Raw genomic sequence first — 15,134 nt, 5'->3', positions numbered from 1 at the left:
GGCTGGACCCCTATGCAGTAAACAGTCCACGCTTGACAGCCTTCTGAGGCTCTCGGGGGAAGTTCATCTTCATCCCAAGCCTTAAAGACTCCCTGCAAATAATTTTCCAAGGCCTAGTGTAGCTCCCCAGTGGGGGCCCTACCTGACTTTGGGAGGTGGGGGCAAGGATCCAAGCCCGGCTACAGGCTTGAACTTAGTGGACTGTGGCCATGGCCAGTAGCAGTGTGGGGTGGAGCTGGGTGGGGAGACCACAGAGCTCCTGACCTCTGGCTGGACTTCAACCCGCACCGCCCACTCCCTGCTCTCCACCAACTTATGGCAAACACTTCCTGCCCATGGATCTCCAGCCCTATAAATACCAGCCAGTCTACAAGGGGCACCCCAGCCCTGGCAGGCCAGGAAGCCCAGACCCCCCATCGGCAGGTAACCACCCTGTTCCCTGAGGTCCCTGCACTGGCTCAGAGGAGCACGCAGGAGGGGCAGGAAGGAGCAGATGTCACCTGGAACCCTGAAGCTCCGTAGCTAATGCATGTGATGCTCTCCGCTCCCCGTCCTATGCCTTGGTTTCCCCATCTGTAGAATGGGAGCCTAACCCTTTTGTTACAGGGTGTGTGTCTCGGTGAATCCATTGCCCCAACTTATGAGGAAGACATGCCTTCTCTCCAAAGGGAGCAGGAAAGTGGTCTCAGAGAAAAGCAGGGTGCCCTCCCAGGAAGGGTGCTAAAGGCGCTGCCGGCACCAGGAGGGACAAACCCTGAGCTGAGCCATGGAGGTGCAGTGGGACTCAGCCGAGGTACCAGCCAGCCATACTTTTTGACAGGCAGCTGCCCTGCCCAGCTTGGACTCGTCAGATCTCAGGGAGCTCATCACCACTATCCTGGAGCTGAGCACTGGGCTCTACGTCTGTGCTGGGGTCGCCTCAGCAGGTACTCCCACCAGGTCCTTCACTGCATACCAGGATGTGCTCGTTGCCTGTGCCCCGAGAGCCTCTGCGCCGCGTGGCAGTGACTGGGGGCACCCACGGCAATGAGATGTCTGGCGTCTGCCTAGCCCAGCACTGGCTGCGGGCCCCGGGGGAGCTGCAGAGACCCAGCTTCTCTGCCATGCCTGTGCTGGCCAACCCGGCGGCCACAGCCGCCTGCCGTCGCTACATGGACCGTGACCTCAATCGCACCTTCACCAACACCGTCCTCACGTAAGTGTCCTCGCTGCCTTGGGGCCCCTGCCTGCCAGGCTGGCCCAGCCCCTTAGCTTGACACCGAGGTCCTCACCTCAAACTCCCCCTCCAGTCACCAGCAGCGCACACCCCTCTGCTCTCAATGCCCATTCTTCCTTTTTCAATTTAGGGAAATCCAGATTGATGTCACCTCCTCCAGGAAACCCTTCCTGATACTACAGTGGGTCAGGGCCTCCTCTGAGAATGGGGAGTACGACCAAGGTGTCTTCAGCTCATTGGGGGAGACAGGATAAACTCAGCAACCACAATCCAGGAGGCAAAATGCAGGGGTGGGGGCAACACAAAGCATCTAACCTGGCTATGGGTAGTCAGGGAAGGCTTCCTGGAGGAGGTGGCATCTCAGCCAAACCCCAAAGGGTGATCAGAAGTTAACCAGGTGAAAAGAAGAGAAAAGGAGTTTCCAGGGAAGGGCCCAGCAGGTGCAAAGGTCTGGCAGTGAGACCGGCACAGTGCTAAGAAGTGTGGCTGGAGTGAGCGCTGATAAGGCAGGCTGGCAAGGCCAAGCTGGGGGTTTCAACTTTACGGGAGCAGTGGGGAGCCAAGGAGGGCTCTGGATAAGACAGGCATGCCACAGAGGCACGAGGGATGAGTCCCTGAGCTGCTCTGTCTCTCTGACAGACAGAGACTGTCAGTGGCTGATACCCCACACCTATCCCTACAGTGCCAGGGCCCACCCAGATGACCCATATGAGGTGACAAGGGCCCGAGAACTGAACCAGCTGCTGGGGCCCATGGCCTCAGGCCGGGCCTTTGACTTTGTCCTCGACCTGCACAACACCACAGCCAACATGGGCACCTGCCTCATCGTGGACACCGCCCACAATGTCTTTGCGATGCACCTGTACCGCCACCTACAGGTGGCCTTGTCACCCCAGATTGGAAGGGTGGAAAGAGAACACCAATGGCTCTGGTGCCTTCATGGCTGGGGGTGCGGAGGGGGTGGTTCCCTGGCTCCTGTCCCTGGGGCCGGCCACCCGCAGATACCCCAGGCCCTCTGGACCCCTCACCCCACTTCCCCACGTGGTGCCCTGTGGTTTCTCTATGTGCCTCCCCATCTCCCCTCCTGGGGCCCTGACCCACCCCTCTGCTCACAGATGCTGAGCCCGGAGCTGCCCTGCCGGGTCATCCTGTACCAGCTGCCCAAGGAGGAGAGTGGTAGCCTGGGTTCGGTGGCCAAGAACGGAATAGGTGTGCCACGACCGTGGGAGAAATTGGCAGGGCTGGGAAGTGCGGGGCCAGATGATGGGCGGTGTCAGGGGCCTGGGGTCCAGCATCCCCCTTCTCTGGGGCACTTGCCTGACCCCTTCCTTCCTGGTCCCCAGCCCTGGAGCTGGGTCCCCAGCCTCAGGGCGTGCTGCGGGCTGACCTTTTCACCAGGATGAGGGCCTTGGTGGCGGCAGCTCTGGACTTCATCCAGCTCTTCAACCAGGGTGAGACCCCCAGGATTTGCTGGTAAACTGAGGCCCAAAGAGGAGAGGGCTTGGCCCAGGGGCTAAGGAGCCAGGCTTTCAGGTGGGCTGGGAACCAGTCCTGAGGGGCCCTCACAGCCCACCCTGCCCTGGGGCCTGGAGGGATGGACAAGCTCATGCATAGAGCCTACCCCACACTCCCCGCACAGGCACAGCCTTTCCTGCCTTTGAGATGGAAGCATATCGAGTCCTTAGGGGCGTGGACTTCCCACGCACGGAGGCGGGGGACCTGGCAGGCACGGTGCATCCTCAGCTGCAGGTGTGTGTGTGTGTGTGTGTGTGTGTGTGTGTGTGTGTGTGCGCGCGCGCACGTGCTATGGAGTGTGGCCTCCTAGGTCACAGCCTTGGGGCAGGGGACTGGGGGGGGCGGGCAGGGGATCCGAAAGCCAAGGCCCAGAGGCAGGGACCACAGAGCCTCCCACAGAATCACCGGCATCTTAGAATTAAGAGCAGGACGGTAGCCTGAGCCCCCAAGCCTCTCTGGGAACCCGGCACATGAGCCTGGAGCGCTGGGCCCCAGTGACACTCACAGTGCCTGTGGAGGACACCAGAGGCTCCTCAATAGCCCGGAGACACCTCTCCTGGCCACAGAAGGCAGAGGGAGGGAGGGGACGTGGAGCAGGCCTGCCCCATTCCCCTGCTTGGAGGTGCAAATACAGAGCCCCTCTTTATTTTCCAATGACTTCCTCGAGCGTCCCTATGCACGTTCGCGTGGAGCCCAGCATCTCCCTCTCCAGGACTCCCCTTCCTGAATGGTCCAGGAACTGGGTGACCCTGCTTCTACATCTGGCAGGGAGAAGGTTGGGGAAAACGGGTAGCCCACCAGCTGCCGCTCTGCTTGCTGCCACATGGGGTGGCTGTGGAACAAGCCCCATGCTCCCCCTGGCCTCTGTTTTCTTGCAGTACCCAGGTAGCAGGAGTGCCCAAGTTGGGTGCCCCAGCCTTAGCCTCATTAGGAACTATTCCCCAAGTTCTCCATCTGGCCTTCAGAGGTTAGAGGGCTTCAGAGGGGGCCACCTGTTCTGTTGGCACCAGTCCTCCCCACGCGCACCTCAAAGCTCAACTGCTGAACCCACTGCCAAGCCAGAAGCCCCTCCTTCATGACGAGTCCTTGTAGGCCAGCAGGGTCCTTTTCTGCGGGTGGAACTTAGGCGTGGGAACTCTCCGGTATCAGAGGTGATCAAGTAATTCTGAACCGCTGCAAGGATGGGTGTCTGTCTCAGGGGCCTCCACCTCCCTCCGTCAGCTGTATCAGACCCCCAGGCAGGGCAGCGACCCAGCAGACAGACCTGGCATGCGCTGAAAACATGAAAGAGAGAGAATATTGGGAAGAATTTGATATATCAAAAATATTCTGAAGGACCAAAGTAACAACTGTAGGAAAAATCAGAACTTGGTTGGACCTTTTTGCTCTGATTATAACTTTGGGTTTTATTTTGAGGTGTTACCTTACTTGGAACAGCGTTGTGGTGGAGGGGACTCCATCCTTTCAGTGTTAGGGCTAGAGGTCTTAAGCCATCCTGCCTGTCTTCCTTGAAGAGGCTAAGTAATAACAGTTATTTTGAGTGATTTCCTGCACAATTTTAAAATTTATTTAATAAACTTTTATATTGTATTTATTATACTAAGCACCAGATACTATTTTAAGCATTATTAGCCATTTAATTTAAACCTCAGGACGATAGGGAAGAGAGCATAGTCCTTGTTTTACAGACGAGGAAGCTGAGGAACAGAGAGGTTAAGTGATTTGCTCCAGGTCACACAGTTAGCAAGAATTTGAACCCAGGCTTCACTATCTGTGCCCATAACCGCTAGGCTACACTTCCACAATGACAACTGTCTTTCTAAGGTGACTGGTGTCTCCATTTCTAGACACAGGGCCAGTTGGCATCTCAGCAGACACCTGTCACATTGATTGAGAAAGTGATGGAGTGAGTGGGCGATGCCCTAAGTGAGGGGCGTCTCTTGGGCAGTCCCTGCTGGGTCACCCTGACTGGGGCCGGGGCAGAAGTCAGCCCCAGCAATCTTGGCCCTTGGCTCTCCTCCCAGGACCGAGACTTCGAGCCGCTGCGGCCTGGTGCACCCATCTTCCAGATGTTCAGTGGTGAGGACGTGCTCTATGAGGGGGGGTCCACCGTGTACCCCATATTCATCAACGAGGCTGGCTACTACGACAAGGGCATCGCCTTCTTGCAGACTGAGAAGCTCGCGTTCTCCGTGCCCGCCCTGTCCATGCCGGCCCCCGACCCCACCCCGGGTCCCTAACCCAGGCCACCCCAGCCTCAGCCTGAGGCACAATGCCCAGCTCAGGGGTCCCCTTGCCACCTGATATATACCATGATCCTTTTCATACCTGCCACCTTCATGCCTCAGTTTCCCATTCTATAAAGTGGAAGATGTCTAGGGGTTCATGGTTCGTATCCTCTGTCCTGCTTGGCCCCTTTCTGTGGCCTCAGGATCCAGGGCAGCTCTGGCCCAGTGTGGCCTTGGACATGCTGTGTGTCCTGGGGCCAGTGATAGCTGTCTCTGTGCCCACACTTCTCCAGGGAAGATCCTACGCTGTGGAGGAGACTTGGGGAAAAACTGCAGAAGGGCTTTCAGAGGCCATTAACAGAGGGGGGTCTCCAAGCCCCTGCATACCTGGGAGAGCAGAAGTGTGTGCCCATGTATATGCACATGTGTGTGGGGTACCCATGCATGTGCCTGCTTCAGGTGCTGTGTGTGTGTGTGTGTGTGTGTGTGTGTGTGTGCATACATGTTTCCAACAGCCTCAGTACCTTGGCTGTTCTGGGAGGATCTGTATGTGGTCGGGCGCATAGCCCGGATGAGCATTTCCAGGTGTGTAATGAACCCAGTGCCCATGGAAGATCAGGGGGAGACAGGGCTGGGGAAGGGGTACAGCTCAACAAGGCTCTGTCCACCCAGGTGTGGGGACACAGGGAGGAGGTGCCTTAGGCCTGGGGCTGGGGAAGTCCTACCCGGGAGGCAGAGGTTCCTCCGCCACCCAGGACACCCCAAGTCAGTGTCGGGGAGGAGTGGGCACAGGGTCTGCTGACCCAGGCACTCTGCTGGGTGTTCATGTCAGGGCCGAACTGGGCAGGGCAGGACGGGGCCCTGAGGGCGCTGCCCACACCCACCTGAGCCCGACAGGACATAGTTCCTGGCTGACAGTGGGGCTGGTGGAGCCCAGGGCTCTGTCCTGTTGAGACATCACGCCCTGGCCCCCCCCACAACCCTGCCTGGCCCATCCATCTCCCCGCGGCCACAGCTGCCACACTGCCTCCTGCTATTGAGTAGCCAGATGAGAAGGTGTGAAGGATACCGGGGCGCCAGGGACGTGCTGGCAGGCAAGATGGATGAGGGGGCAGGGGGCCAGTCGGCGCCTCCGGCGGGAAGGGCTGGCCAGAGAGGAGGGGGCTGTGCAGGAGGTGGAGTTGTGCCTGTGTGCCTGGTGTGTGCGTACGGAGGTTGTGGGTGTGTGTGAGCGTGTGTATCTGTGCACACAGGAGCTTGTACATGTGTGAACACGAGGGATGACAGCTGAGCATCTGTGTGCATATATGTATTCATAGGTTGGTATGTCAGTGCACTCATGTACACATGTGAGGGTGTTTCCTATCACACAGAGCAAAGGCGTGTGCAACCACACACACATACTCACACACATCATGAGCCAACGGAACCCCAGGCTGGCCTGCCCCTGGGAGTCCGGGCTGAGGGGGAGCCACCAGGCCCCTCCATCACCTCTCCCACCTCCCACCCGCCCCACTGTGGATCCTGGGCAGGGTGGCATGGCCACACCTCACTTGGTAGCTCCTGGGCACCACTAGGACCCTCCCTCACAAGCACGGAGAACTTCCTGCCGCATCTTGTCTGGCAGCAAACCCCGGAGCAGGTGCAGCCTTCCCCCAACAGCTGGGTGTGGGTGTGTACCAGGGCCAGCCTACCCTGTCCCTGTTGGACCCCTCCTGGCTCAGCAGGCAGGCATCTGGGACCTAGAGACAGAAGCAGCAGGCACGTCTGAGCTGAAGGGAGGAGAGGTCTGCATGAGGCATGAGGTTCAGGGAGGGACTGGGTGTCACGCTCGGAGAGAAGCAGCCCCTGCAGTCTCTCTGACTGTTGGCCCCTCTTAGGAATGGGCCTCTGCCAACCCCATGTCCCCAGTGCCACACTCTGGAGAAGGTATGCGGGGGTCGAGCTGGCCTTGGGGGTCTCCTGTTGAGCATGCCCAGCCCAGCCTGGGGTACCCTTGCCTAGTGTTATAGCCTGGGATGCTTCCTCCCAGAGTGGACGAACCTGGGGTCCAGCCAGATGACCCTCCCTGGGCCATGTGACAGGGATCAAATAGCCAAACAATACTCTCAGCTGAGAGCAACCAGCTTCAGGGAACATCAGCCCCTCTGCCTTCCTGACCAGTGGCTCGTGTGTTCCCCAATGCCCAGCCCAGGACTGGCAGGGGCAGCCGGTCAGGCTGGAGAACACAGACAGACCCACAGGCAGAGCAGACACCGCCCCTGCGACCTCCAACCTGGGCCAGCCTCCAACCCTATGGGGACTATGTAGGCCCCATCAGCCAGGATGGGGCCTGCTTACTGCTCCCCAGGCTGGGCCAGCCCTTCCCAGGCAGAAGAGATTATGCGTTTAGTTCAGTTGGGGAAACTGAGGCACGGGGACTGTCAGGGACCTGCCAGCGTAACACAGCTCATTGAGCTAAGCTGTCAAGAGGACAAGGTTTCCTCCTACCCAGTTTGGGGCTTCTGCCTCTGCCATCACTTGCTGTGGCTGCCCCCTCATATTTCCTGGTGGTTTCACACCAGCGGCCCCAGGTCAGGGGTCTGGATCCTGGTGAGAGGGCACTGCTTCTGCCTTTCATCCCTCTGCTGCTGCCGCAACTGTGGCCTCCCCAACTTGCCCGAGGCCGCATGGGCCCCCAGCCCCTCCAGTAGGTCAGCCCTGGGCCCCTTCACACCACCCAGCCCGCCTTCAAGATGGTCCTCCACCCCGTGCTTGGGCCCATTGATCAGGAATGGCTGGGGGGCTCCTGGCTGGGGAAGGGAGGGAGCCAGGAAGGAGGACTGGGAGGAGGAGTGGGAGGTTTTGCAACGTCACAGCCTTCCCACCTGCCCTCCTCCCGCACAGCATCACGCCTGCTGCCGGACTAGCCCAGCCAGTGGCCTGACAGTGCCGTGTGAGGGTGGCTTGAGGAAGGGGCCCTGCACCCAGAGCCAGAGTCCCCTCTGCTGAGACCAGGTGCCCGGCTCAGGTGGAGAACCAAGACCTGGGCGACAAGGAAGAAGTTCCTACCAAGAAACCGGGAATGAAGTGAGCACCTGAGAGCTGAGCTGTGCTGCCGAATGGACCAGGAGACCAGGAGTGGCTGACCACCCCTCCTGGCAGGCAGGGCCCCCTCGGGTGGCAGTCGCAGCCCCACCCTAGCTGAGCAGGGCTTCTCCAGGAGCAGGACATCCAGGCTGTCCCCATGGCAGGTACAGTGCGGGCAGCTGAGGCAGCCCCACGGGTTGGCTAGGCTTCAGGGTGAGTTGGGCAGAGCAGAGACTGGGTGTGGGGACCAAGGAAACCCCACTGGACCTAGGTCCTGGGCAAGAGGGTGAGGCAGGGGCACCCCAGGCTGAGGCCTCAGATCCTGTCAGGGCAGGGCTGATGGACTCAAAGTCACCGTGCAATTATGGGGTGCTGACAGCCAGGGAGCCAGAGCTGGTTCTGGGAGGTGAAAGCTTTATCAGGCGTGGGGAATCTTGGGGCTGTCCCCTCCCCTCTCTGGGCCTCACCCCTTGAGTATCAGGGCGAGGGCTGGACCAGAAGCCTCTAACCTCCTCTCCAGACCTGACTGATGCTGTGGGCCTAACCCTAAGGCATGCTGGCTTTTAGAGGAGCTGAGCAGAGGACAGCCCCCTCCCCAGAGTTCCTGAGGGCACTGTCGGGTGGGACATTGATCAGGAGCAGGGAGCCAGTTGCCAGCCTGTGAAGCCCCCAGGCCCAGAGAAGCCATAAGCTTCTCCCCTTGGGACCCACCACCATGGACCCTGGCTGGCATCTGTTACCTGGATGTCATACTGGCAGTTGTCCATCAGATGGCCTGGTCCAGGTGGTGGGGGACAGCTGTCTATCCACCCTTCATGCTCTTCTGGGGGACGCAGACCTGATGTGGTCCATCACCCTCAGAGAGTCCCACCCTCAGACCCAGAAATGTCAGGGCTTTAGCAAGGAGCCACTTCTCATGTGTGGCCCTGGGGCCCACACTCATACAAGGCACCTACTCTGTGCCAGCTCTGGCCAAGGGCTGCCGACCTGTTAGCTCATTAGTCATTCTCTTCACCCATCTATCTATCTGTCTGTCCATCCATCCAACATCGAAATTCCACCTCTACCCAGGGTTTTACCAGGCCCTTTGTCTCTCCTGGGGCTGCTAGAAACTAATCATCTATTTTTCAGGATTTTTTTCTCTTTAAAGATTTTTAATTGTGTAAAATATACACAACAAATATTACCATCTTGACCATTTTAAGTGTACAGTTCAGTTGCATTAAGTACATTTACACTGTTGTGCCACCATCCCCACCATCCATCTCCAGAGCTTTTCCATCTCGCAAAACTGAAACTCTGTCCCCATTAAACACTAACTCCCATTTTCCTCCCTCAGTCCCTGGCACCCACTTTTCTATTTTCTGTCAATGAATTTGATGACTCTAGGGAACTCCTATAAGTAGAATCATATAGTATTTATCCTTTGGTGACTGGCTTATTTCACTCAGCATAATGTCGTCAAGGTTAATCCATGTTGTAGCATGTGTCAGAATTTCTTTCTTTTTAAGGCTAAATAATAATAATGAATAATGTGTCTGGATAGACCACAGTTTGCTTATCCATTCATCCATCGACGGAAACTTGGTTTGCTTCCACCTTTTGCCTGCTATGAATACCACTGCTAGTTGCCTGCTGTGAATACCACTGCTATGAGCATGGGTGTACAATTATCTGTTCAAGTCCCTGCCCTCGATTCTTTTTGGGTATATACCTAAAAGTAAGTAAAGTTGTTGGGTCATATGTTAATTCTAAGTTTAATTTTTTGAGGAACCATCATTTTGTTTTCCACAACGGCTGCCCCATTTTACATTCCCATCAACATTGCATAAGGGTTCCAATTTCTCCACTTCCTTGCCAACACTTATAGTTTTGGTTTTGTTATTGTTTTTTGTTTTGTTTTGGTAATAGGCATTCTCATGGGTGTAAAGTCATATCTCATTGTAGTTAGGATTTTTTGTTGTTGTTGTTAACCGGAAGGGTAGAGGATGGCAAAGCTTTTGGCCAAGACTTGTGCCAGGACTGCAGATCAAAAGAAGGGATTTTTAGGAAAAAATGAGGAGGCCAGAGAAGAAAGATGGCTTCTGGAGGCAGGATTTTAGTATGTTTTCTAGGTCAGAGATGGATAAGAGCAAGTCGTGGTAATTCATGGGCTCTCCTCTCAGCTCAGCTCTCCTTAAGCTGGACCAGGCAGTGGAGTCCCAATGAGCTGAGAAGGAACCCCCACCCAACTCCCACAACCTCACAAGTCCTATCATCCATAACGTGTGTCATTTATGAAGGGCCTACTGTGTGCCAGGCCCTGTATGTGTCCTCACAAATCCTCACATCAGCCTTATGAGGCAGGTATTAAAAATCCTTCGTTATGCATGTGGAAACGAGACTCCAGGAGATGAAACAATTTGCTCAAGGCCCCATGGCCACCTGATGGCTCAAGGATTCCCTGGGGAGTCAGACAGGTCTGGTCTCTGGCCTCCAGGAGCTTTAAGTGAGCATTTACTTTATGAGATGAGGCTGAGTCAAGTTAACTATGGGAACACACAGGCCTGGCAGTCAGGGAGGGCTTCCTGAAGGAAGAGGCATCTAGATGCAGCCTGAAGGATGGGGGCTGGCTGGGTAGAATGGGGGTGGGTGAGGCGAGCAAGGGCCCACACTTCTGTCCTCTCTCCCCAGCCTTCCTCTCTGCCGGCCTCAGGGTACTTGCGCCCTCAGAGACCTACACCCTGCCCGTGACCAGCTCCAGCTGGGAGCCCCAGCTGGTTTCTCCATTCCCATCAGGCCCTTTCACTGGCTCTACAGGGACCCAAGTCGTGGCAGAGCCCACTGGGCAGGGTCCCAAGAACCCATGTGTGTCCAGCGTAACAGTCCAGCTGGAGATGAAGACTCTGTGGGAGGAATTCAACCAGCTGGGCACAGAGATGATTGTCACCAAGGCAGGCAGGTGTGAGCAGGGGGTGGAAGGTGCATGTGTGGTGGGGGGCCGGGGCCAGGCTGGAGCCACAGTCACGCTGCATGGCACCTCCCTCTTGCAGGAGGATGTTCCCGACCTTCCAGGTGAAGATCCTGGGCATGGACGCGCTGGCTGACTATGCCCTGCTCATGGACTTCGTGCCCCTGGATGACAAGAGATACAGGTCTGGGGGCCGGCCGGGGGCAGGCGGCTCAGACCTCAGGTGCTGAGACGGGAAGTTGACCTCCAGCTGCAATGTGGGGACGCAGGGCTCAGTCCGAGCAGCCAGTGTCAGGGAGGCCTACCCTCGGCCACTAATGGGAGCCTGGTGGCAGGAGGGAGCCGAACCCAGGGCAGCCGACCGTCTGACCAGGCAGTGGGCTAGCCTGGCCAGGCAGAGTGGGCTAGCCCAGGGCAGCAGGTGTAACCACAGGGAACTCAGGGCCAGAGAGCAGTCTTGGAGCCTCTGGTTCCTTGTATGCAAAATGGCCATAGTGCATGGGCAGTCGTGGAGACAGTGATGGCCCCTGCGCCCCGCCAGTCTTGGCTCCAGGTGGGGGCAGCAGATGAGGTGTTGTGGGGTGCACATGGGGTGCCCTCACCACCTCGCTCTGCTCCCCAGGTACGCCTTCCACAGCTCGGCCTGGCTGGTGGCAGGCAAGGCCGACCCGGCCACGCCCGGCCGCGTGCATTTCCACCCCGACTCACCCGCCAAGGGTGCCCAGTGGATGCGCCAGATCGTGTCGTTCGACAAGCTCAAGCTGACCAACAACTTGCTGGATGACAACGGCCACGTGAGGCCCGGGTCACAGCGGGGAGGGGCTGGCCTGGGCAGGGGATGCTGGGGCCTGATTGTGACAAAGCCTGGAGCCAGGGCTGGCTGGGCTTTTGGTGCCCAGCATCCCCGCCCTTTACTGATAGTCAAAGCTGGGGGACCGAACTCACCTGGCGGGGGTTGGACAGCAGATGGGACTGTCTGGGTAGGTGGGGAAGTGGGCTAGGGGTGTGGGAATGTTCCAGCAAACAGTGTCCCTCTCGTGGACAATGTTTATAGAACACCCACCACGAACCAGGCCCGTGGTAGGTGCCAGAACACAGCACGGTTGACACTTTGTCAGGTAGACAAAGATCCCTGCCTTCACAGGGCTCACCTCCTGGGGTAGGGGGCACATGGGGGGCAAAGAAGCCAGAAGACACTGGATGCAGCGTCAGATGGTAACGAATGCCAGGAGAGAAAGGAATGGGGTGGGGGTGGGGGTGGCTGAGGGAGGTGGCTGCTCCTTGCAGGAGGCCCAGGCAGCTGCTGAGGTGACATTTGAACAGACATGGAGGAGGAAGCCTATGCATATAGAAGGGGAGCTGTTGTAGGCAAAACAAAAACAACAACAAAACGCAGCAAGTGCAAAGGCCCTGACACTAGAGAATGTCGGAGGAATTGGGGGAGAAGTGCAAGGAGGCTCCTGTGTGGCTGGAGTGGAACAAGGAGGGGAAGGCGGGTGGAGAGGGAGAGATCCTGGAGACAGCCGGGCTGATCTGCAGCGCCAGTTGGCTTTTACTCTGTGTGAGGTGGGAGCCACAGGAAGGTTTTGAGGAAGCAGTGACCTGCTGTGACTCACTCAGGCTGCTATGTGGAGAATGGACAGAAGAGCCAGGTGGAGGCAGGGAGACGAGCCAGGTGGCAGCTGAGGAAACCCAGGTGAAAGATGATGGAGGCTATATAGGGTAGAAGCGATGGGGTGAGAGAGGTGGCCAGATTCTGCTTCATTCTGAAGGTAAAGTGGGCAGCTAGAGGTGGGTGTGAGAGAAAGCCAAGCAGCAAGGTTGCTCAGACACAAAGGGGCTTTGACACAGAACTGTAGACTCTCAAGTTGACCCTGTACCACCAGCACAAGCCAGGGGGGCAGCAGGCCCACGGCAGCATCTCTGCCCCAGGGAGAGGGGCAGCCTCAGTGACAGCTTTCTGCTGTCCCCCACCCCTGCACTTTTTGCACCCCCCACAGATCATTCTCAACTCCATGCACCGCTACCAGCCTCGCTTCCATGTGGTCTTCGTGGACCCACGCAAGGACAGCGAGCGCTACGCCCAGGAGAACTTCAAGTCCTTCATCTTCACGGAGACCCAGTTCATGGCCGTGACAGCATATCAGAACCACCGGGTGGGTGGGGCACAGCTCACGGGGCACCTGCCAGCCCCATTTCACAGGGGTAGAGACTGAGACCCAAGGCTCTTAGCCCCTACATACACACAGACCGCAGCCCTTCTCTCCTTCCCTGGGACTCAGTGAGCATCTTCCCAATCATTCCCCTGCCTGTACATCCACTGGCTCTGTGGTTCTGGATCCCAGGGCCTCCTGACCAGTGGGTCCAGGGAGGACAGCCTTTCCCCGGCTCAGTGCTGGCCCATAATTTCACTTTCTCCTCTGCAGATCACCCAGCTGAAAATCGCCAGCAACCCTTTTGCCAAGGGCTTTAGGGAGAGTGATCCGGACTCCTGGTACCGTCTGGCCCCTGCCAGTTCTACTCTGCTGCCCTAACCCAGCCCCATAATAACCACATCCCCAGGCATCTCCTAAAGCCTCTGCTCCTGACCCTTGTTTCAGGGTCACGCCCACTGACTTGTCCTGGGGTCCCACTGTCTGACTCTGAACCAGACCCTTGGCTTGGGTTCTTCACCCTGACCCCCTGACCCCATTCCTGCCTGCCCCATCTTCAGGACAGTACCTCCACGGCCCCTGCTCAGTGTCTCAGCCCGGAGCCGCAGCAGCCTCAGCCCCTGCCTGATAAAGGGCTCCACAGAGCAGGAGAAAGGTCAGCCCCCAGACCCAGAGCCTGCATGGTGGGTGGGAAGCAAGGGGACAGGGCCACAGGGCCTCCAAGAAGGGGCTCCAGCGTGCTCAGCAAGCCCAATGGGCATCTGCATGGACAGAGAGGAGGAAGCAGAGATTTCTAACACAATTTGGGGCCCAGGGCAGAGAGAACAGGGCAGGAAAAATGTGCTGAGAGCAGGGTGCGGGGTGTCAGGTGGGCTTCCTGGAGGAGGTGGTTCCCAAGCTGGGCCTTGGAGGACTGGGAAGGATTGGATAGAGGGAGAAAGTAGGGTAGAAATTCCAGGCAGAGGAAAGAGCAAGAGCAAAAGCTGAGAGGTGGGCAACCTGGAATGGGAGGAGTAGATAGGGGACAGGGCATGCTGTGGATGTGAGGGGAAGTCTAGGGTTCACTCAGACCATTTCCTCCCTCAGACCCCAACAAAGTTCCAGCTTTCAGCTCCAGAACCCCTGCCCGACTCCATCATCAGCTGCTGGCTCCCCCTGAGGGTCTGCTGGCCCCAGCCACCTATCGGCCCCTCACCTACCAGGACCTCTACACTGGAGTCTCAAGCTCCCTCGGAATCCCAAGAGCCCGACCAACACCATACCCCCTCCCCAATATCCAGGCTGACAGGGATCAGGAAGGCCTGCCTCTCCAAGCTGGGCTGGGGCTTCTGTCCCCCAGCACCATGTGCCTAGGGTCTCGCCAGGCCCCTCAGTGATGGTGGGTCACCTGTGGACAGAGTTCTCTTTCTCTGGACACCACCCCTCCAGCCTCACCTTTGCAGAGAACCCCTTTCTTCCCAAGGACAGCAGTACAGGTGGAAGCCCAGAGAAGGAGGCTGCCTGCTCAGTCACAGCAAGCCTGGGATGGAGCCTGGCTTGGAACCAGGCCCCCTACCTCCCAACCTGCCCCCTTCTGTCTTGGAGGTGACTCTTCCAAACCCCGCTTTACCTCTCCCTTACTCCAAACATTAAACTATTTGGCATGGGTGGTCAGAGCACTTCTGTCCTCAGCGATTGGGGTGGAGGGCCCCAGGAATGCCCAGACCCCAGAGTCTGGGCTGCAGACATCCCAAAGCTCTGCCCAGTGCACTTGGCATCCTGGAAGAACAGAGTGATGGTAAATGTGATAACAGCCGACTGGTGGGACTATGTGGGCTGAGCTTCGTGCCCTGCCATGTATGCCCAAATGAGGACTGAAACTGCAGCTCAGAGAGGCAAGTGCTCAAAGTCAAAGCAAAGTATGGTGACACCTACCATTCCACGTTTAGGTGCCGTGCGTAAGGCTAGGGTTGTCTGGTACTCGAGGGGCCAGGGTCTGGTGGACAGGTGCAGAACCACAATAG

General features: G+C 57.7%; 2 protein-coding genes across 5 annotated transcripts; both read left to right on the top strand.

Annotated features, from left to right (window-relative positions):
- The first annotated feature begins 273 nt into the window (after positions 1-273).
- ACY3 (aminoacylase 3) lies at positions 274-5,112 on the top strand. 3 transcript variants are annotated; one of them, XM_088789739.1, is made up of 8 exons: positions 274-423; positions 821-1,195; positions 1,899-2,094; positions 2,332-2,425; positions 2,560-2,667; positions 2,856-2,965; positions 4,579-4,637; positions 4,756-5,112. In XM_088789739.1, the coding sequence occupies exons 2-8, from the start codon at positions 960-962 to the stop codon at positions 5,033-5,035; spliced, it is 1,083 nt and encodes a 360-aa protein (XP_088645865.1). In that variant the 5' UTR covers positions 274-423; positions 821-959; the 3' UTR covers positions 5,036-5,112. The 3 variants fall into 3 exon arrangements, with proteins under 3 accessions (XP_088645865.1, XP_019593153.3, XP_088645866.1); XM_019737594.3 differs by lacking the exon at positions 4,579-4,637; XM_088789740.1 differs by lacking the exon at positions 274-423 and having other exon boundaries at positions 430-1,195.
- Positions 5,113-5,249: 137 nt separating this feature from the next.
- On the top strand, positions 5,250-14,868 carry TBX10 (T-box transcription factor 10). 2 transcript variants are annotated; one of them, XM_019737930.3, is made up of 8 exons: positions 5,250-8,192; positions 10,702-10,969; positions 11,061-11,162; positions 11,601-11,772; positions 12,979-13,134; positions 13,405-13,472; positions 13,692-13,786; positions 14,218-14,868. In XM_019737930.3, the coding sequence occupies exons 1-8, from the start codon at positions 8,186-8,188 to the stop codon at positions 14,505-14,507; spliced, it is 1,158 nt and encodes a 385-aa protein (XP_019593489.2). In that variant the 5' UTR covers positions 5,250-8,185; the 3' UTR covers positions 14,508-14,868. The 2 variants fall into 2 exon arrangements, with proteins under 2 accessions (XP_019593489.2, XP_074192899.1); XM_074336798.2 differs by lacking the exon at positions 5,250-8,192 and having other exon boundaries at positions 9,883-10,969.
- The last annotated feature ends 266 nt before the right edge of the window (positions 14,869-15,134 follow it).

Source organism: Rhinolophus sinicus, chromosome 14 (genome assembly GCF_057876585.1).
Source record: "Rhinolophus sinicus isolate RSI-liver-muscle chromosome 14, RSI-T2T, whole genome shotgun sequence".
NCBI lineage: Eukaryota > Metazoa > Chordata > Mammalia > Chiroptera > Rhinolophidae > Rhinolophus > Rhinolophus sinicus.
Note: the sequence above shows the minus strand (reverse complement) of the source record. Positions and strands in the feature narration are given on the sequence as shown.